General features: G+C 41.9%; 1 protein-coding gene across 2 annotated transcripts in view; it reads left to right on the top strand.

Moving 5' to 3' along the window:
• Window positions 1–22114, top strand: part of DNER (delta/notch like EGF repeat containing) — a 357090-nt gene that overhangs the window by 148389 nt on the left and 186587 nt on the right. For both annotated transcript variants that reach the window (XM_055290869.2, XM_055290868.2), the window contains exon 5: window positions 19954–20099. In XM_055290869.2, coding sequence (XP_055146844.1) covers window positions 19954–20099 — 146 coding nt within the window. The remainder of the gene's footprint in view (window positions 1–19953; window positions 20100–22114) is intronic.

The following is a 22114-nucleotide window of genomic DNA, read 5'->3' as shown; positions in this document are numbered from 1 at the left end:
CAGCACAGTGTGCTATGACTGTAGTCGATAATAAAAATATAACATAACCTTGTGGAGGAGGGTTTACTCCCTTGGAGAAGGACCATTAGGCTGAGATATTAACTAGGCAGTGGGGAAAACCCCTTGTAGGCAGAAGGTTGGAACTGCATGTGCAAAAGCCCTGTTGTTGGAGGGAGTGCATAATATTAGAGGAACTGCAACAAAGCATGAGGCTGGAGCTTGGAGAGTAAGGAGAAAGAAAGGTGGTGGAGATGTGGTGAAGAGGTAGTCTGGGTCAGACATGTTGGGCTGTGGAGGCCATGATAGGATCCTAGTGACAATGAGGAGACATTGAAGGGAAGGTTGAAAAACACATTTATCCTGGTGTAGGATCCCTGTGAAAATATATGCATTTTAATTTTGCCAAAAAAGAAGTCATCCCTAAGTCAATAGCTTCCATACCTGGCCAACAGGCATCTGGGGGAGCAGGTAAACCCACAGGTGTCTTGGAGCCTAAGTTACAATTGATTAAATAAACTCTTTAGGCAATTATGAATCACTGCAGATTCTAGGTATTTGTGAGCCTGATGGGAGAGAGGCTGGGTGCCGAAGACCTTTCTGGAGCTCCAGCAAGTGGACAAATAAGGAAGACTGCCTGAGAGCTTCTTGAGGCCTGAGGCTGAGCGTATGATAGCACCTGTGATGCAAATGCTAGTATGAACTAGAAATAACCCAGGCTGAGTCAGAGTCAACCTTCCCATACATCTACAGTTTTTCTTCTCTCAAATCATGGTGCACCACTGGGGCTTCATTGCAATACATTGGTTAGTTCTGTTTTTAGTACAATAAATACATGCACTGAAAAATAAAGTTGTTATGCATAACCCAAATTAGAAATCTCATCGAATGCTTGAAAATTCAGGTAATTTCTTTCATATGACTTTGACCACTTCAACTTGGGATTTTAAATCAATGTGGAGCAAAGAGCTGTATTAGAACAAAGACAACTGAAAGATCATGTTCACAATGCTTGCAACAGCCAGGCAGGTAAACATGTCAATCAACAGCTTTTCACATTAGCTCATCTGAAGACCTGATTCCCGGACTCCCTAACGTTTATGAAGTCATCTGCAGCCCAATTAGCTATGTTTAGAATCTCCCATTGCCTCTCACATCAACACAGAGAAGTGATTAATATTTCTGCATTCATAGTAATGCCATTAATCGGGAGGCATTCACTGAGTATTAATGACAAGATGTGGTGGGTGATTGGATATGAGTGCTACAGTAATTTAAAATTGATTTACTAGTATTTGATAAGTTGAAACTGTACTAGTGGGAGATAAAGTGATACAATTTGAACTGATTATGAAAAGGTGATCAAATAGACATTGAAAAAGAGATTAAATAAAAAATTTTAATTGTATATTCTGTGCAAGCCAACAAAATTTCAAAGGAAAGTGCAAATTAATTTTCATGTTCTACCAATGGGTATTCAGAAACTGGCATGTTAAAAAGGTGTCCTATTATGATGTGGTTCTTACAGGCAATAAGAAAATATTTTTGCTAATTGGAGATTACTTAATGTGAGAAATAGGCACGTGGGGAGATTTGGCAGCTCTACTTGTAAATTTTGCTTCAAAAAAGGATTTTATAATTTGAATATTTTTATACCATTATGCCAACCAATCTGTCTTGTATTAGTTTCTGGTTATACTTTTTTAAGAAAGTCTTTCAAATCCTATGAATTGTAGCCATATCTTGTTTATTCACATATTTTTTACAACTTTAAGTAATGCCTAGAGCCTAGGCTTTTTAATGGAGAGACGGGGCATGAATTATTCAAAATGGCAGATAGTAAAAGTCATTTACTTGCATTTGAATGTATGGTATACTTTTATCTGGACATTATTTAAAAATTCTAGCAATAATTTTTAAAGAGTAGCAATCATTGAAACAAATCCCATTTCATAGGTTTGACTTGAGAAGGGCTTAGAGGACTCTCTGAATGACCTCCAAGCTTTCATCCTGGCATTGCTGTTTTCTCAGGGAACAAACTTTTCCAGAGCCTTTTCCTCAGACTTGTAACAATTCTAAGTTCCACTTAGGACCTGCCATAGATTGAGCGTTTATGTCCTCCCCACATTCATATGTTGAAATCCTATCACCCTATATGAGGAGTATTTGCAGCTGGGGCTTTTGAGAGGTGATGAGGTCACATGGGCAGAGACCTCATTAATAGGATTAGTGTCCTTATGAAAGAGACCCCAGAGAGCTTCCTCACTTCTCCTGCCATGTGAGGATACAGTGAGAAGATGACCGTCTGTGAGCCAGGAACGGGCCCTCAGTGGACACTCAATCTACTTGTACTTCCCAGCCTCTAGATCTGTGAGCAATAAATTTCCTTTGTTTTAAAGCCATCAGTCTATGGTTGTTCATTACAGCCACCCAAACGCAATAAGCCAGGACTCCATTTTAAATACATGTTGGTTGCTTATGTTGCTGGTGGTGATGGTGATGATGATGGTGATGGGGTGATGATGTTGATGACGATGGGGATGGGGTGAGGATGATGGTGGTGATGGGGTGAGGATGATGATGATGATGGTGATGGGGTGAGGAAGATGATGACAGTGATGGGGTGATGATGATGATGATGGTGATGGGGTGAGGATGATGATGATGATGGTGATGGTGTCATGACGTTGATGATGATGGTGATGAGGTGAGGAGGATGATGATGATAGTGGTGGGGTGATGATGATGATGATGGTGATGGGGTGAGGATGATGATGATGATGATGGTGATGGGGTGATGATGATGATGATGGTGATGGGGTGATGATGATGATGGTGATGGGGTGAGGATGATGATGGTGATGGGGTAAGGATGATGATGATGATGACGGGGTGAGGATGATGATGATGGTGACAGGGTGAGGAGTATGATGGTGATGGGGTGAGGAGGATGATGATGGTGATGGGGTGAGGAGGATGATGATGGTGATGGGGTGAGGAGGATGATGATGGTGATGGGGTGAGGAGGATGATGATGGTGATGGGGTGATGATGTTGATGATGATGGTGATGGGGTGAGGATGATGATGATGATGGTGATGGGGTGAGGATGATGATGATGGTGATGGGGTGATGATGATGATGGTGATGGGGTGAGGAGGATGATGATGATGGTGATGGTGTCATGATGTTGATGATGATGGTGTTGAGGTGAGGAGGATAATGATGATAGTGGTGGGGTGATGATGTTGATGATGATGGTGATGGGATGAGGAGGACGATGATGATGGTGATGGGGTGGTGATGATGATGATGGTGATGGGGTGATGATGTTGATGATGATGGTGATGGGGTGATGATGTTGATGATGATGGTGATAGGGTGATGATGTTGATGATGATGGTGATGGAGTGATGATGTTGATGATGATGGTGATGGGGTGATGATGATGATGGTGATGAGGTGAGGATGATGATGATGATGGTGATGGGGTGAGGATGATGATGGTGATGGGGTGAGGAGGATGATGATGGTGATGGGGTGATGATGATGATGATGGTGATGGGGTGATGATGATGATGGTGATGAGGTGAGGATGATGATGATGATGGTGATGGGGTGAGGATGATGATGGTGATGGGGTGAGGAGGATGATGATGGTGATGGGGTGATGATGATGATGATGGTGATGGGGTGATGATGATGGTGATGGGGTGAGGATGATGATGATGATGGTGATGGGGTGATGATGTTGATGATGATGGTGATAGGGTGATGATGTTGATGATGATGGTGATGGAGTGATGATGTTGATGATGGTGGTGATGGGGTGAGGATGATGATGATGGTGACGGGGTGAGGAGGATGATGGTGATGGGGTGAGGAGGATGATGATGGTGATGGGGTGATGATGATGATGATGGTGATGGAGTGATGATGATGGTGATGGGGTGAGGAAGATGATGGTGATGAGGCGAGGATGATTATGATGGTGATGGGGTGATGATGTTGATGATGATGATGGGGTGAGGATGATGATGATGATAGTGATGGGCTGATGATGATGATGGTGATGGGGTGATGATGTTGATGATGGTGATGGGGTGAGGATGATGATGATGGTGATGGGGTGAGGAGGATGATGATGGTGATGGGATAAGGGTGATGATGATGTTGATGATGATTTATAGTGTCCTTACATAATGCTTGCACTTTCCTAAAAACTATTCTGATATTAAGACCTTTAATCATAACAACCACCCCAGGAAATAGTTAGTGCTATTATTTTTATTTTAGAAAGAAGGAATCCAGGACATGAAGGGTATAGCTAACTCTTTCAAAGTCACAGAGCTGGTGAGAACTCAGGCCATCTGGTGGCAGAGCCTGGTGTAATCTTTCCACTACCCTTGTGTCAGCACAGGAGCCTGGTATCTCATTTAAATGTTCATAGTAAAGCCACTAATCAGGAAGCATTCATTTGGAATTAATGAATGGATATTATGGGCAATTACCACTTATGTAATGTGAAACGTACTCTATACAGAATACATAAAGTGTTAAAAATCAAATTATAGAATATACATGTTTATATGCATATTTCATATATCCCTATTTAATCAGAAGAACGATATTAGATACTTTTGCTAAGTTGATGTTCCCACTCCTCCCTATTCAATATAAAGTGAGCCACCTTGATGACTACTCAGCTTTGTCACTACAAAGGAAGAAGACAGAGAAGGGGATGTGATGGAGTTAGTATTTTGTGTTTATGACTCTAAGTAGTAGCTAAATGGTGATTCTTTCTGGGCCAGGTGGCAGAGGTGGTGGGATGTGGCCCAGGAGGAGTTTTGTGTGATTTATTTACAGGCCTGTATTGTTTAGGGAACAGGATAAGCTGTTGTAATAGAGAGACCTTAAATACAGTGGCTTAAACAAGGTACAAGTTAATTTCTCCCTACTGTTACCATCAAGAGGTAGTTCGTCTAGGACTGATAGAGTACATTTGTGTGCTCTCAACACACAGGTTCCATCTCTGGATGCAAGCTGGCTGTCCAAGCTGTCACAATCACATTGGTATTTTAGCCAATAGAAAGGGTGCGTGCTCAGTCCTTGTAAATGTACAATACGGTATTGCTGTACTTTGTCTCGCTGGTCACAGAGGAGAAATATACTCTAGCTGCGTGGCCCAGTTCACAGCAAAAACTCTACGTTCCATTATTATAGGCATGTGAGGAGAATAGACATCAGTGGGCAATTAGCAGTTATTCCCACTGTTCAAATACTCAACTAGGACAAATGATTTGACTTAGGACACATAACTTAGTCTAATATTAATGGAGAGAGGAGTGTGGTAGGGTGAATCTTGAAAAAATATTAAACAGAAATATAGCACTGTGGCTAATAACACTTTACTGTGGGAATAGAAATTTCTTTCGGAAAAGTGTAGAATGTCAGTCTAGGAAGGACTCTCAAGATAATTTTTTTTTGTTCGCTCTTTAAGCCTGTATTTTGATATTAAATAAATTTTAGAGTTTTCTCTGCAGGATGAATAGACAGACAGTGTACCTGAGATGTTTACAAAGTAGGAAGGTAGTTGTTAAGGATTGCTATATGTGACAGTAAGGTTTGTGGAGAATAAGTCAATCTATCTTCAGGTGATAGCAAGTTGATTGTATGTTTGCTAGGATATCATCACATTATCTTTACAGTTTTTTCCCTAGAGCAAATGTTATTACTTAATATGTAATTTTCATAGTCATTTGGCTAGATATAATGTACCTGATGGTTTACATAAGTGACAAACGTAAAAATATTTGGACCATTTCTGGGATGTACTGTTGTGTCTTCTAATTTGGAAAGCATTTTTTGGCCATACCTTACTTAGGAACCCAGAGAAAATGAGAGATTCTGTATGGGTGAATTTTCCAAAAAGCAGTTTGCTCTTTTAAGCATCTGAACTTGCCTTACAAGCAAGCAAGCAAACCACAAGTAACCTTTAGATGGAAATTTTTAAAAGCCTTTTTACAAAAGGTGAAAAGACTCTACATGAAATCCTGGGATAGTTGGTGTGACCAGGCAAGTGACATTCTTCAGTGATGGAGGCATAATTGTGATAGTCCATGGGTGTGGTGACACCATTTTAAATGCTTATTTAATGCCCCCCCTAACGCCTTTACCTCCTGGTTTGGACTGCGTTCTGCTTAGGTGTAATGGAAGGACAGCTGAGTCCACACAGCTGAGGTATGTTAGTAAGCCTCGTGTAATCATTGCCACCCTGGACTGGGTCCTGGCTCAAGTTTGCTCTCAGCATCAAGCAATTTTTGCACCTGGCCTGACATTGTCAAGAGATGATTTATTTCTCTAGTTTTGTTTCCCAGCCCACAAGTATTGAGTCACAAATCCAAGGGGATCCTGACCGGCTTATTAGCTTTGCACTAACCTTATCCACCTTCCGAAAGAGTTGGCACAGGTGTGCTGTTTCACCCCTGCCTCTGAGGGGTGAGATGCGGGATTGCTGGTGTTTATCTTCCCCACACCCGAGTTAATGCAAAATCCCTGGGTCTCCATCTAGGGATGGAATCTGTGATATTGCAAACCTTTCATGCCTATCTGGTGCCAGCCATGGGACTTTGTGGACTGTGAACCATTTTTATAGGTTATTGGTTTGTGCCAAATGACTTGTGGAGTCTTAATAGGAAAACTTGGCACAGTCTGTTTCCAACACCTACTGCTCAAATATTTATGGTTAGAATTTCTATTTTCCACTTATGCTTTCCCTTTAACAGGAAAGAAAATTGTCTTTAGCCAAACGACTGAAGTGAGAAAAGCAAATCCCATTTGCTATTAATCCCAATGAGGTGTTAACTACAAAGTCCATTTAAGACTCTTTAGTGTTAATATTAAGTGAGACAAGCAGTAAAACAAACAGTTAATGGCCTGAAGCCCAGGATTTTCTGCTTCCACTGATGCTTGACCACTCCATTCCAGAGATAATAACTGGAACCCCTTTTGGTTGTCCTCAGCTTTGCATTTGCACCAAGGGAGGTGAGCTTGGCAAAGTCTTGGTTTTAAAAGGGCCATAACGATGGCAGAACATTTCATTGCCATCCTAATGAGCACAGCTTGGAGTTGTGGGCAAGAGCAGAGTAAGTGCATTTATTTGTGTGTTAGGAGAATAGGGAAGGAGGGGAGTGGAAATGGAAGGAGAGAGAAGGAAACCCAACTTTTATCTGTCATCATAACCAGTTACTCGAGGGTGTTAACAGATCCCTGGATAATCTTTGGAGAAAGTTCCCCTTCATTACAGTTTTAAACTCATTAGGGAAATCTCCCAGTTGTGTAGCAAATAGAAGTGAGCCTCTCAAGTCCAGCACTGTCGTTTTTCCTCCTCTCTCCTTCCTTCCCTTTCTTCTTTTTTTCTCCAGCATCTAAATGTTGAGTTAAGTTGCGTAGAGTCCTTGAAACTTTCTTTCTTCTGGTAGACCAAAGTCTCCCTCTTCCACGCTAATGTTGCCAAAGGTCTGACCTCCTGAAGCTGTTTATGTTCTTCAGGTCACAGAGATCTTATCTTTCCTTATAACTCTGCTTTGGGAAAATAATGAAGATATTTATGTTTCAGTTGATTTTTCTAGTATGACGATGGTCTGATATCTATGCCAAACTGATTATATTATGACTGTCAGGCTGTAGAGCTTGGTTCTGGGCCTTGTCACCCTCTATTCTCTCCCTAAGTACACTTTCCCTGTCCCAATGGTTTTAATACCATCCATATTCAGATGAGTCCAAAACTGCAATCTTCAGCTGTGATGTTTCTAACTACCTATGTTCTATGTCCAACCACCAACTTGATTGCTCCCTTTGGGGGTCTCATCAGCATCCCAAATTTAGTATGCTAACGATGGAAATCTTGATTCACTTTCCTACCACCACACCCCCACAAAGTTGCTTAAACTGTCTATGTGTAATTTCTTCCCTTCCCTCATACCTCACATCCAATCTATATGAAAATCTTGTTTGTTCTTTGAGTTGTGGTCTTTGAAAATGCACCAGTCGTGTGTTATTCCCCTGCTTAAAACTCTTCAATGGATTCCCATGGTGCTTGGCAAGGAATCCACATCTTTCCTAAGGTTCATGAGACCGGTTGTGATCTGGCTCCTCCTGCTTCTCTGCCTCAGCTAAGACACTGGTGACTGCAGCTCTGTCTGACACACTGACCTCCCCAGCTTTTGTTGCTGGCTCATTTTCACTTTCAGGGCTCAACCTAAATGCTACCTCCTACCTAGACCTCGGCAAACATCTGCTGAATGTTGAATGAATGGACTCAGCTCTCCCTCCATCCTACACTGCTCTCCCTCCCACCCTATCCTGCAGCCCAGTCCTTACATGGACTCATGATCTGTCCATTTAGGGTGCTTCTATATTTCAGCCTCATAATTGGAATCACAGACTTAGACTGTACACAGCTATGATTTAAGCAAATGTTTATTTGTGAAAACTTTGAAATAACTCTAATTCTACATTTTTTTGTGGGTTGCAGTGAGGAATATAAGGTTATAAAAATCAGATGATGATAGAATGCCTTTTTATAACAAAAGGTATAAGAACCCTTGAAATTTTTGACAGGAAGCCTTTATTTTCTCTTTTTTAAAACTTATATTTGAAGTTCAGGGGTACAAGTGCATGTCTGTTGCATAGATAAACTTGGGTCATGGGATCTATTGTACAGATTATTTTATCACCCAGGTATGAAGCCTCGTACTCATTAGTTATTTTTCCTGATCCTCTCTCTCCTCCTACCCTCCACCCTCCAAAAGGCATCAGTGTGTGTTGTTCCCCTCTGTGTGTCCATGTGTTCCCATCATTTTGCTCCCACTTATAAGTGAGGACATGCAGTATTTGGTTTTCTGTTCTTGTGTTAGTTTGCTTAAGGCTAATGGCCCCCAGCTCCATCCATGTCCCTGCAAAGGAGGACATGATCTCATTCTTTTTTTATGGCTACATAGTATTCCATGGTGTATATGTACCACATTTTCTTTATCCAGTTTATCATTGATGGGCATTTAGGCTGATTCCATGTCTTTGCTATTGTGAATAGTGCTGCAATGAATGTACACAGGCAGGTGTCTTTATAATAGAATAATTTCTCTGGGTATATACCCAGCAGTGGATTGCTGAATCAAATGGTATTTCTGTCTTCAGGTCTTCGAGGAATTGCCACACTGTCTTCCAAAATAAGCCTCCATTTTCTTTCCTCCATTTTGACTTTGTTTCTGTGTATTAATTTCCTTTTTTTCTTTTGTCTCCCTCAGTATCTATCTTATGGTTTGGTTTTCTTTTCCCATCACACTGCTTAGTCTTTCTTCTCTTTTACTCTCTCTTTTTCTGTCTTTTCTTCTTTCTTTTATAAATCTCTTATTTCTATTTCTCTTTCTTGCTTGTAATTCACAGCAGGCTTTATTGGGACACCTTCATTGCCTCCTATGCGGCACCAGTTCTTCAGCCTAAAAAGACCATGGGAATGCAGGTGTTGACAAAAGCCCATTCCCCATTCTCAAACAGCTTTGTAAATGCATCCAGGCTGTCATTCACACTGCTACTTTTCCAGTTTTTGTCTCCGATCAGTTGGCCTGTGGATCTTAGAATTCTGAGTATGAAGACAAGCCTTTCTATACAGACCTCTGTGCAGCAGCAACTATGCTATGTACATTGACTTCCTACCATTAAGGAAGAGAAAAAGTGAGCATGTGCTCTGCATTTCTTATAAAGTATGTTGGAAGTGTCTATCAGTTTGAGTGCTGTGTCAAAGAACTCACACTGGCTTTTCAACAGCTCTCAAATGATCACTCTTTTATAAAGCCCCAAAGAACTTCCTTCTTTTCAATGAATTCTATTTCATTTCAGATTCTTCCTGCTGCCACTTTGTAAGGGGCACAGTTCCTGCTCTTGGCATGTGGAATTTCCTGAGGGCTACTTTGCTTCTGACCCAGCTGCAGTTTGATGAAAGTTAAACCGGACAGTATTGCTTTTCATTATGAGGAAATACAGGCATTTCCCCCTAGATGTGATCAAAGGGAGATGCAAACAACTAACCGAAATTACATTTTTACCTGGAAGGAGCCCCCAGCCACTGTTCTTACTGTGTGAACAGCACATTGCTGCAAATAACATGCTTGTCCTGTTGATCCACTTTAGGGTATTAGGTAAAATAATTAGGAGTTACTTGGTAAAGTGTGACACACTGTTGCAAAGACTGATTTCTGTAATCATCTATTAACAGATTTTAGGACCAAAATACAGTCTTAATAAGCAAATAAAGCTAATATAGAAACTGTTTTCAGAGTTGTCTCTAAGAACTTCAGAGACTTATGATGAATTTGTGTATATCAATTTTGTCTAAATATCATCTCATCACCTAGATTTCAAAAATAGATAAGTAATATATGCTAATTTTAGATGTGCATGAGGTTGCCTTTAATTCAAGGTGATTTTTACTTTAATCATAATACGCATCACTCGTGTGACTTAGATTAGTTTTTGTACCAGACCAGTGGTTCTTAACTGGAAGCACACATCAGAATTACTTAGAGCGTTTTTCACAAAAACGTGCCTGCCAGGGGCCCATCCAAGACTATGGATTCTGACTCACTTATTTTGGAGCCTGGAAATACAGACTTTGAAAAAGCTCCTGCAAACTTTTGAAGCTACTAGTTTCAACACTAGTTAAGAACTCCTACTTTTGCCTGAAAGTTTGGAGTGGCAGAAACCAAGAGTGACTTATCTTTGTAGCCTTAGAATTTACAGTGGTGTCTCATTGGTGGCTGCGAGTTCAGTAAGTGTTCATCAAGGAAATGGAAGCAAATTATCTAGAAAACTATGCCTTGTATATTTTTAACTACACATTCATTTGCATTATTGCTGGCTAAGTATAACAGTTAAATAGGACTTTAAAACTAATCATTGGACGAAAGCCTTGTCTCTAACATTTTAGACCATTATATGGTCTAAATGCTTAGTGAGTAGACAGAGATGATATAGATCTTAATAAATAATTGAATGTGAAACTAGAGAACAAAGCAAAGGTATGAAAAATACTTTTATAATAACTGATGTCTGATTTTGTCTTTATTATTTTATGTGTAAAAGTGTTACTTGGAATAAGAACTGGTGGCATGCCAACATTCTAGCAGGCTCCATTTCTCTATCAAAGGTAATCACCAATTGGTAAGCAATTTTTTTTTTTTTTTTAGTAAACTGGAATTTGTACATCCAAATGATTGCTGTTCTTCAAAGTGGACATATTGGATGATAAGACATTCTAAAAACTCCTATTTGGGAATTGTCTTTGCTGCTTTGGCTATTAATGTACCTGTATCTTGACTCCCTACTCACCACTTCTCTAAGACTTGTCCCTTGCCATCAAGGAAGCTTCAGTAAAGGTGGTATAAGAAGCCACCCAAGATACGAAATGATCAGGAACAGGTACATGATGTTTTATGCCTGAGCACAGATGGACATGGTAGAGCTCAGAGTAGGCTAGAATATGGAGGAAAAGCTCATGATTAAGGTGGGCTCTGGGCTGGATCTCAATGGCTGTAAGACTGGAAGAAGGAGGAGTATTCCAGACAAAGGGGGCATTGTGGAAATGTTTACAGAGTTGGGGTGAGCAAGATGTGTAAAGGCGGCTTGGAGGTGTAAGTTGTCTGCATGGTTCAGGGCCATAAAGGAGGAAGTAGAAAGCACTACAGAAGAGGCACTTTTGCCTAAATCATTAATTTCCTTACTTCCCAAAGCCAATTTAAATAAACTTTTCAGTAAGAAAGGAAGAAGGCAGCTAGTTCTCTTTGGACATAAAATACCACTCTGCGTCAGACCTGTGGTGCCTGTGTTTACTGAGACACCAAGACATTTGTCTCCTAATGCCCTACTTGAAGTTGAGGAATGTCTCCACTCACTCTGACTTTTATTAATCTCCTATCATGACCTTGCTGCCCGTGAATTTCCTTCCTTCCCTTTCTCTCTTTCCTTCCTTCCTTCTTCCCTTCCTTCCTTCTTTCCTTCCTTCCTTCCTTCCTTCCTTCCTTCCTTCCTTCCTTCCTTCCTTCCTTCCTTCTTTCCTTCCTTCTTCCTTTCTTTTCCTTTTCTTCCTTCCCTTCCCTTCCCTCCCTTCCCTTCCCTTTTCTTTTCCTTTCTCAGAGTGTCACTCTGTCACCTAGGCTGGAGGGCAGTGGCACAATTAAATCTAACTGCAGTCTCCCCTTCTTGTGCTCAAGTGATCCTCTTGAGTAGCTGGGGCTGCAGGTGTGTGTGCCACCATGCCCGACTAATTTTTATTATTTATTTTTTTGAGATAGAGTCTTACTCCATCACCCAGGCTGGAGTGAAGTGGCATGATCTCAGCTCACTGCAACCACCTCCCGAGTTCAAGCGATTCTTGTGCCTGTGCCTCCCAAATAGCTGGAATTACAGGCACACGCCATGATGCCCTGCTAATTTTTGTATTTTTAGTAGAGATGGGGTTTCACCATGTTGGCCAGGCTGGTCTCGAACTCCTGCCCTCAAGTGATCTGCCCACCTCGGACTCCCAAAGTGCTAGGATTATAGGCGTGAGCCATCATGCCTGGCCATTGTAAAATTTTTTTATAGGAACGAGGTTTCACTATGTTGTCCAGGCTGGTCTTGAACTCCTAAGCTCAAGTGATCCTCCAGTCTCAGCATCCCAAAGTGCTGGGACTACAGGTGTGAGCCACCATGCCTGGCTGAATTGAACTTCATACTGCTTTTTTGAATCCATCTTCTGCCTGTTAAAAACATTCCTGGCATTGATGTAGGACTTTGCAGATATTCTGTCTCCAGATGCTCCCTGGGACATTAAGTGCAGGGTGACTATATTGTCCCATTGCCTGGGAGAGTCTCACTTTATGCCTGTGTCCGGGCATAATTATAAAAAGTTGTATTTTGAAAGTCATCTTAGTTTTGAAGATAAATCCTATGGTCAGCATACTTGGGTTATTATTCCTACTTAACACATTTCCAGCACATTGTCTTAGCACCTTTTATGAGTAATGCAGGAATGTTTCTCCTAGATAATTAAGGTGTTGATTATACGTTGTTCATTTACATTCCGGGCTGGCTAAAGTCATAGCCATGTCTTCCTCTGTCTCAAGGAGAATCAGGGTAAATGTTGTTTCCCAAAGCCTCAGTGATGGGATTTGAGGGATCCCACAGTCCTGAGACAAACCCTAGACAATTATGAATAGAGCTGTTATTGTTGGCAGTTTTCTATTTTCTCAACAGTACAGGGCGCACAGGAGAAACTGGCATACACAGTAGGGATTGAAGTATGGAGGAAGCTGCGGCTTTTCACAAGGTGTTTGCCTGGGGGACCTAGGCCACTTGGGAACCCACCTGCACTGGCATGGCAGCCAACATGGGCAGGCCGGACATGTCAGGTTCTCACTCGGCATGGTTACGCGGGATCTTCCTTGATGGGTTCCCTTCACCAATTGGTTTGTTCCATTTTGGGTCTTATCCCTGTCCTTTGTCTTGTCCCCACTGCTCCCCTGTGTTCCTCTGCCTAACACTCAGGAGATGACATCTTCGCAGGGCTTCCTTCTCTCTATGAATGAGTTCCTCTGATTTCCTGACTTTGAAAAGGAGACACTTCTCTCCTAATTCTGTATAGAATGTGGGGAACTGGCTTAGCTTTAACAAGACTTGACTGAATGCCCAGGAAATACACAAGTACAACCCAGAGATCAATTGACCACAGCTACTGGAAGCAGTTCTGAGAGCTAAAGGACCTCATCAGATTTGTGCCAACCCCCTGGCACTGAAGGGATCTCCAGGAATCATTGCACATCAGAATCCCATTCAGAGGGTACAGATTCCTTTTGCTCCTCAATTCAAAGCTTGCTTTATTTTTTGCCCTAGGATGGCCCCCATTTATCATGGTAGATGGTGGGTATCTACTCTCCCTCTCCTCTAGCATGCGATGGCCTGGATGAGCTGGGAGGCCATGTAATCCTGGTGGTTCTTCATGCATTGGTGCATTTCCAAAGCACATGGCCACAGCAATTGATTTCATCCAGGTGGCCTTGTCGCAAGCCCGGGACAATAGCTTTTTATAGTCCTCTGGCCAGATGAAGGAGAAGATGGGGTCTTGCTCCTCTCCTCCTGCAGTCCAGGCCTAGCTTTTTGAAGCTCCAAAGCCACACAAAACAGTATAGGCAGATGATGGTATGGATCCCAATTTAAGAGAACCCCACCTGTATCAGTCAGTTTTCACACTGCTACGAAGACATACCCAAGACTGGGTAATTTGTAAAGGAAAGAGATTTAACTGACTTACAGTTCCACAGGGATTGGGAGGCCTCAGGAAACTTACAATCATAGTGGAGGGGAAGCAAACGTGTCCTTCTTCACATGGTGGCAGCAAGTAGAAGTGCTGAGAAAAAGGGGGAAAAGCCCCTTATAAAACCATCAGATCTCATGAGAACTCGCTCACTAACAGGAGAACAGCATGAGGGTAACCACTTCCATGATTAAATTACCTCCCACTGCATCCCTCCCACCACACGTGGGGCTTATGGGAACAACAATCCACAGTGAAATTTGGGTGGGGACACAGCCAAAGCCTAGCACCACTCTCCAGTTTTCTTTCATAGGAAGCAAATGGTTCTACAGATTTAATATTGTTAGGCCAAATATTTACCATCTCAGCCTGAAACACCTGCCTGTAGGTTAATTCCATCCTTCAGGACTTCAGGACTGCCTCAAGGACCATGTGCATTTCCCTGAATCATGGTTGCGAGGTTCACTGGGCTTCCAGAGTGGTCCATCAAGCATGCACTGCCTGTCCCATAAACAGTTCAGCTTTTACCCTAGAAGGTAGAGGCTCTTCACAGCCTTCTGAAAGGTAGTTGTTTGGTTTAAAAATTTTTAAGATCCATTCGCCTCAGTAATCTTCATTGTATGACTGTACTTTTAAATTATGTGTATGTATTCCACATACATCTAAATTACATGTTCATAAAATGCACACACACTACATATATTTATATATACATCCTTATTATTTTATTTATTTATTTATTTTTTGAGATGGAGTCTCACTCTGTCGCCCAGCTGGAGTGCAGTGGCGCAATCTCCGTTCACTGCAACCTCTGCCTCTCAGATTCAAGCGATTCTCCTGCCTCAGCCTCCCGAGTAGCTGGGATTACAGGAGCCCGCCACCATGCCCGGTAATTTTTTGTACTTTTAGTAGAGATGGGGTTTCACTATGTTGGCCAGGCTAGTCTTGAACTCCTGACCTTATGATCCGCCCGCCTCTGCCTCCCAAAATGCTGGGATTACAGGCATGAGCCACTGCGCCCTTCCTTATTTATGTTTTTTTTTTTTTTTTTTTTTTTTTAAATGAGTGGAGTGGCATGATTTTGGCTCACTGCAGCCTCTGCCTCCTGGGTTCAAGTGATTCTCCTGCCTCAGCCTTCCATGTAGCTGGGGTTACAGGTGCTCGCCATCACACCCGGCTAATTTTTATATTTTTAGTAGGGACGGGGTTTCACCATGTCGGCCAGGCTGGTCTTGAACTCCTGCCCTCAGGTGATCCACCTGCCTCTGCCTCCCAAAGTGCTGAGATTACAGGCGTGAGCCACTGTGCCCAGCCTATATATACTTACTTAATGTAGGCAGTTTCTTTTAATATTTTTAGAGGCTCAATTTGTTTTCAGAAGGGTTTTTAGTCATCGTAGATATTTGTGATATCATTTTTATATCTTTCCCCAAAGATAATAAACAAACAGAAAAAGACAAACAGAAATAGCTGAGAAGCCATGAGAGAAGTCTCACATTTATGAAAACTTTTAAAAGAAGTATGAAAAAGGAAAGAATGCAGGAAGTCTGTCCTGACTTTTTAAGCCAAATTTCTCAAAATATCCTTCTCTTTAAAAGTATGAAAAGTGAACCTGACTGTGTCAAGCAATACTTTGAGTAAACCTGTGAAAACAGGCTTTAGGAGTGTGCGACACCTAAGTGTGCAAGCACTTCAACATTGAGAACATTGAAAATATTTGGAAAGTTTTGCTAATTTGTTGTCCATAGAAGCAGCATGTTCTCAAGTGACCATCAGTTAATGAGGTGATGCTAGGTACCATGAAAGCAAGGTGCACCAACGTGGGCTCTGTTTCTATCCAGTTAATTATTACTTTTTAATGCAATATACTTATTTATTTATTGAGACAGAGTCTTACTCCGTTGCCAGGCTGGAGTGCAGTGGCGCCATCTTGGCTCACTGCAACCTCCACCTCCCAGGTTCAAGTGATTCCCCTGCCTCAGCCTCCCGAGTAGCTGGGACTACAGTCACGCACCACCATGCCTGGCTAATTTTTTTGTATTTCATTAGAGACAGGGTTTCTCCATGTTGGCCAGGATGGTCTCGATCTCCTGACCTCATGATCCGCCTGCCTTGGCCTCCCAAAGTGCTGAGATTACAGGCATGAGCCACTGCGCCCGGCCAATGCAACGTACTTATAAGAACAAATGGTGAGGAAACGTCTAGAGAAGGTGACCACAAAGTCATTTTGGGACTGTGTATTCTAGATTTCAGGATACTAATATTTTCCTAACCTGTCAAAGACTGTTTGAAGTTGTGATGCCTGAACTATGATAATCTAAATAAAAAATCTGGTTACACAATATTTAAAATATGCATAAAATTGGCTGGGCATGGTGGCTCCTGCCTGTAATCACAGCACTTTGGGAGGCCGAGGTGGGAGGATCACTTGAGGCCAGGAGTTCAAGAACAGCCTGGCCAACATAGTGAAACCCTGTCTCTACTAAAACTACAAAAATTAGCCGGGTGTGGTGGTGCGTATATGTAATCCCAGCTACTTGGGAGGCTGGGGCACAAGGATTGCTTGAACCTGGGAGGCAGAGGTTGCAGTGAACCAAGATTATGCCACTGTACTCCAGTCTGGGCCACAGAGTGAGACTTTGTCTCAAAAAAAAAAAAAAAAGCATAGAAGTATGGAAATGAGTATAAGGTTTCATTGTACACAAGATTTAATAAATGTTTTGCAAAATTTGCTCTCTCTATTATTATTATTATTATTATTATTATTATTATTATTATTATTATTTTGAGAAAGAGTCTCACTCTGTCACCCAGGCTGGAGTACAGTGGCACGATCTCAGCTCACTGCAACCTCTGCCTCCCAGGTTCAAGCGATTCTTCTGCCTCAGCCTCTTGAGTACCTGGGATTACAGGCGCATGCCAACATGCCTGGCTAATTTTTGTATTTTTAGTAGAGATGGGGGTTTCACCATATTGGCCAGGCTGGTCTTGACCTCCTGACATCATGATCCACGTGCTTCTGCCTCCCAAAGTCCTGGGATTACAGGCATGAGCCACCACGCCCGGCCTATGTTATTAAGAAAGAAATAAAATATTATAGGCTGGATGTGGTGGCTCATGCTTGTAGTCCCAGCACTTTGGGAGGCCAAGACGGGGAGATCACTTGAGGTCAGGAGTTTAAGACCAGTCTGGCCAACATGGTGACACCCCGCCTCAATACAGAAATTATCCAGGTGTGATGGCAGGTGCCTGTAATCTCAGCTACTTGGCAGGCTGAGGCAAGAGGATCATGTGAACCCGGGAGTCGGAGGTTGCAGTGAGCTGAGATTGTACCACTGCACTCCAGCCTGGGCAACAGAGTGAGACTCTGTCTAAAAATAAAATAAAACTATGGAAATGAATATAATTTTTTTTGTACACAAGATTGAATAAGTGTTTTGTGGTATTTGCTCTATGTATTATTAATACATAAATAAAATATTATATAGGTGGTCAGAAGCTCCGTGTCCCTGGCTACCCCTTTTTCCCCCCATCCTTTTCCTGAGTTTGATGTGTTTCTTTCCATGCATCTTAGTATACTTTTACTGTATGTATACATGTGGGTAACTGCGTTTCTTAATGCTTCATAGATTTCAGTATTTATATAAGTATAAATAACTTTGAGAAAAAAGCAGTTTGCCAAAAGAATTCTTCATATATTCTGACAGCTAAGCATTTGCTGGTTTTATGCATTATAAATTTCATTTTCAAGCCTGTGTCCTGTCTACTGTCTTTTTTTATGGTAGCTATGTACATATAATTTAAAGTTGGGTAAAGTTAAATTGATTATTCTTTGTGGTTATTATTTTGCACCTTGTTTAATAAATTCCCTGTCTTTAGATCAATGAAATAGCCCCCTATATTTTCCACTTGAAGTTTTAAAGGTTTTTTTGTTTGTTTATTTTTTATATTTTTTTATTATACTTTAAGTTGTGGGTTACATGTGCAGAACATGCAGTTTTGTTACATAGGTATACACATGCCCTGGTGGTTTGCTGCACCCATCAACCCACCACCTACATTAGGTATTTCTCCTAATGCTCTCCCTCCCCTAGTCCCCCCCACCCCTGACAGGCCCCAGTGTGTGCTGTTCCCCTCCCTGTGTCCATGTGTCCGCATTGTTCAACCCTCACCTATAAATGAGAACATGTGGTGTTTGGTTTTCTGATCTTGTGATAGTTTGCTGAGAATGATGGTTTCCAGCTTCATCCATGTCCCTGCAAAGGACATGAACTCATCCTTTTTTATGGCTGCATAGTATTCCATGGTGTATATGTGCCACATTTTCTTAATCCATTCTATCATTGATGGACCTTTGGTTTGGTTCCAAGTCTTTGCTATTGTGAATAGTGCCACTTTAAAGGTTTTTAGTTCGCATTTAGCTCTTTAAACCATCTAGATTTACTTTTGTATAGTGTGAGGTGTGAGGGATCCAAACATACTCTTTTTCCTGATAATAGAACTCATTTCAGTTGCCCTAGAATCAATTCTTTTCTCTCTCTTTTCCCAACTGACTCCTAGTAGTCCCCTTGGTCTTACAAATCTTTTGTTGAAAACTATCTATGAATGTGGCTTTGTAATGATGAGGCTTTTTAACTTTTACTCTTGACAGAGCTGAGGAAACTTTTTAAAATCATATTCATTAATTTCAATATTTTGTTTTAAAATTAAAAATTAGATACAAATGAATGTTCATATTAGAAAAAAATGCTCCCTTAGTGAAAATAATTTAATCATTGATGCAAAAATACTTAAGATATTTATTTCTCCTTTCCAGTTAGAGGCTATATTTATTCATCAATTTATTCCATATTTATTGCTACCGACTATGTATGAATAGCTGCTCTAGGACATAAAGGTCATTCAGTGACAAATACGGTGTGTCAATGATACTGCAATCCATATTCAACTGTGATTAGTCCCATTTTATTAGATGGTTAAAACTGTACGGCTTAACTTGATACTGTGGATTCAGATTGGTGATCAAGTAAGATGAATATCTTATCAATTTTCAATAAACCCAACAGAGAATGTGTACCCATGCTGCATGCCCACTCCAAGGGGACCGAGACCAGGGCAGGTGATAACTGGGTGGGACCTTTGAGGATTTCCAGCATTTGTGACTCCAAAGTAGCCAGGAGGAGAAGGACTTGGGTAATGCAGGTAAGCTGCTCTCTGGTAGAAGCCTGGGGTTCCAAAGCAGAGACTGAATTCTAAGACGCCAGCACAGGGATGGAATTGAGAGACAAAGCAGCCCTGCGAGGACAAGGGCAGGAGCCAAGCGAAAGGATCTGAGGTGGTCGTTCAAGTGCCTGGTGCTGATGTTGCTTGGCCTTAGGTATTTCTTGTGAGGCTTGGGAGGACCAGCCTGCCCTAAAGTCCTGAGGTCTCAGTGGATGGTGGCCATGTGCTTTATTCCCTTGCCTCACTGCATTTTGTTTTGTCAGACTTGAGTGCTGCCTACACTAAATTCATAGTCCTGTAGAAAGGCTGTTGGTAAAGCTTTCAACACACTGCCTTTAAAGAGGAGACACTTGACTATTTCATTTTGCCTCATTTCCTTTTAGGTTTTGTGAATGATTCTGTGACTAAGTCTATTGTGGCTTTGCGCTTAACTCTGGTGGTGAAGGTCAGCACCTGCGTGCCGGGGGAGAGTCACGCAAATGACTTGGAGTGTTCAGGAAAAGGAAAATGCACCACGAAGCCGTCAGAGGTAAGGGGATGCCTGGTAGCTTGTAAATACACATATTTACATGAATATTTACCTGAATAAATACATAAGTATGTATGCGTTCTTACCCCTTTCATCCTTGCTCTATCTATCTATCTATCTATCTATCTATCTATCTATCTATCTATCATCTATCTATCTATCTCAAGCCAAGTTGATATATACATTCTTTTTGTTTTTGAGATGGAGTCTCGCTCTATTGCCCAGGCTGGAGTGCAGCGGTGTGGTCTTGGCTTACCGTAACCTCTGGCTCCTGGGTTCAAGTGATTCTCCTGTTTCAGCCTCCTGAGTAGCTGGGACCACAGGCACGCACCACCATGCCCTGCTAATTTTTGTATTTTTAGTAGAGATGGGGTTTTGCCATGTTGGCCAGGCTGGTCTGGAACTCCTGGCCTCAATCCATCCCCCTGCCTTGGCCTCCCACAGTGCTGGGATTACAAGCATGAGCCACTGTGCCTGGCCTGATAGATAAAATTTAACTATTGCAATATTCTCTCTGTTTTGCTAATTCCTCGTTGCCCCCTTTCAGCCCAATTAAATCCCTTGCTCATAAACTTAAGGGAGTAGTTTTAAAACTGAAATGGTGGTTGGACACAGGACATGAGTATTTAGAGACACCAGGACTGAAGATTTCAGTTTGGGACTCATCTGAATATGAATGGAATTAAAACCACTGGGATGGAGAAAGTGCACTGTATACATTAGCAAGAGTGGAAGGGAAGAAAACACTTGCATTTGCTAAAGAGGCCCCCAGAATGTACAGCTTCAATTATATGCCAGTAGGCAACATACAGATATTTAAATCTCCATATGATTTTCAAAGTAATTGTAATGCATTTGTGTAGTGATATATCCTCTTGCTTTGGTATAAAGTAGAGATTTTGTGAGAAGTAGTGGTCATTATATCCAGTAGTACAATCAAGAGAAATGGAAGAAACAAAAAGTAAACACAGTTGTTCACTTACCCATTTTGGGGACTGTTGCGTGCCAATGTGGTAATTTCCTCCTTAGGCTTCACATTTCTCTGGCTGTGATAATAGAGTTACAGACATCAGAGAAAAGTAAGAGAATAAACCGAGAAGAGGCATGGATGAGATGACCCATTAACTTTGCTCTTTGTGGAGCCGGCATCAGAAACCCTATGGGAACCCTGAGCCCTGTTCCATTTTTTCTTCAGCAGATGTGGCCAGGGCATGGGGCAAGGCCCGAGTACAGCTTCCTCCTCTGCCTCCTGTTTTCTGTTTCCAGGCAGCAGTTTGGGAGTCAGATGAGCAAAGGACCACAGCAGTCATTGAGGTCAAAGTTCATTGTATAGAACTCTCTTAAAAAATATATATTTTTTTTGAGACAGAGTCTTGCTGTGTCACTCAGGCTGGAGTGCAGTGGCGTGATCTCGGCTCACTGTAACCTCACCTTCTGGGTTCAAGTGATTCTCCTGCCTCAGCCTCCCAAGTATCTGGGATTACAGGCATATGCCACTATGTCCAGCTAATGTTTGTATTTTTAGTACAGACGGGGTTTCACCATGTTGGCCAGGCTGGTCTCAAACTCCTGACCTCAAGTGATCTGCCTGCCTCAGCCTCCCAAAGTGTTGGGATTATAGGCGTGAGCCACTGCACCTGGCCTAGAGCTTCCTTAAAATATTTTGCAGGTGGACTCCAGGGTCCACTTGAAGATCACTAACAAGGAAGACTTCATACCTTACAAGGGGGCCTGTACCATCAGGGGACATCTATTCCCCTCACCACTCGCTACATCCATCTCCAGCACCTTTTCTTTATTTTCCTCTCTAGTTATACACATATTTCTATTGGAGTTAATGTTCAGTGACAGTGGATTCCCAAACCCCAAAAGAGCATGGTTTGTTTGAGATTTTGAGGGTAGCACAGGTAGGTTTTCTTTGGTGATGCCTTTTTGTGGGAACATCAGCACTTTGGGTACTAGTGGACTTTGACAAGTGAGAGGAGGGGGACTGACAGAAGGAATATTGGCAGAAA

This window comes from Symphalangus syndactylus, chromosome 8 (genome assembly GCF_028878055.3).
Source record: "Symphalangus syndactylus isolate Jambi chromosome 8, NHGRI_mSymSyn1-v2.1_pri, whole genome shotgun sequence".
NCBI classification, from domain to species: domain Eukaryota; kingdom Metazoa; phylum Chordata; class Mammalia; order Primates; family Hylobatidae; genus Symphalangus; species Symphalangus syndactylus.
This window is presented reverse-complemented; position numbering and strand designations above follow the sequence as displayed.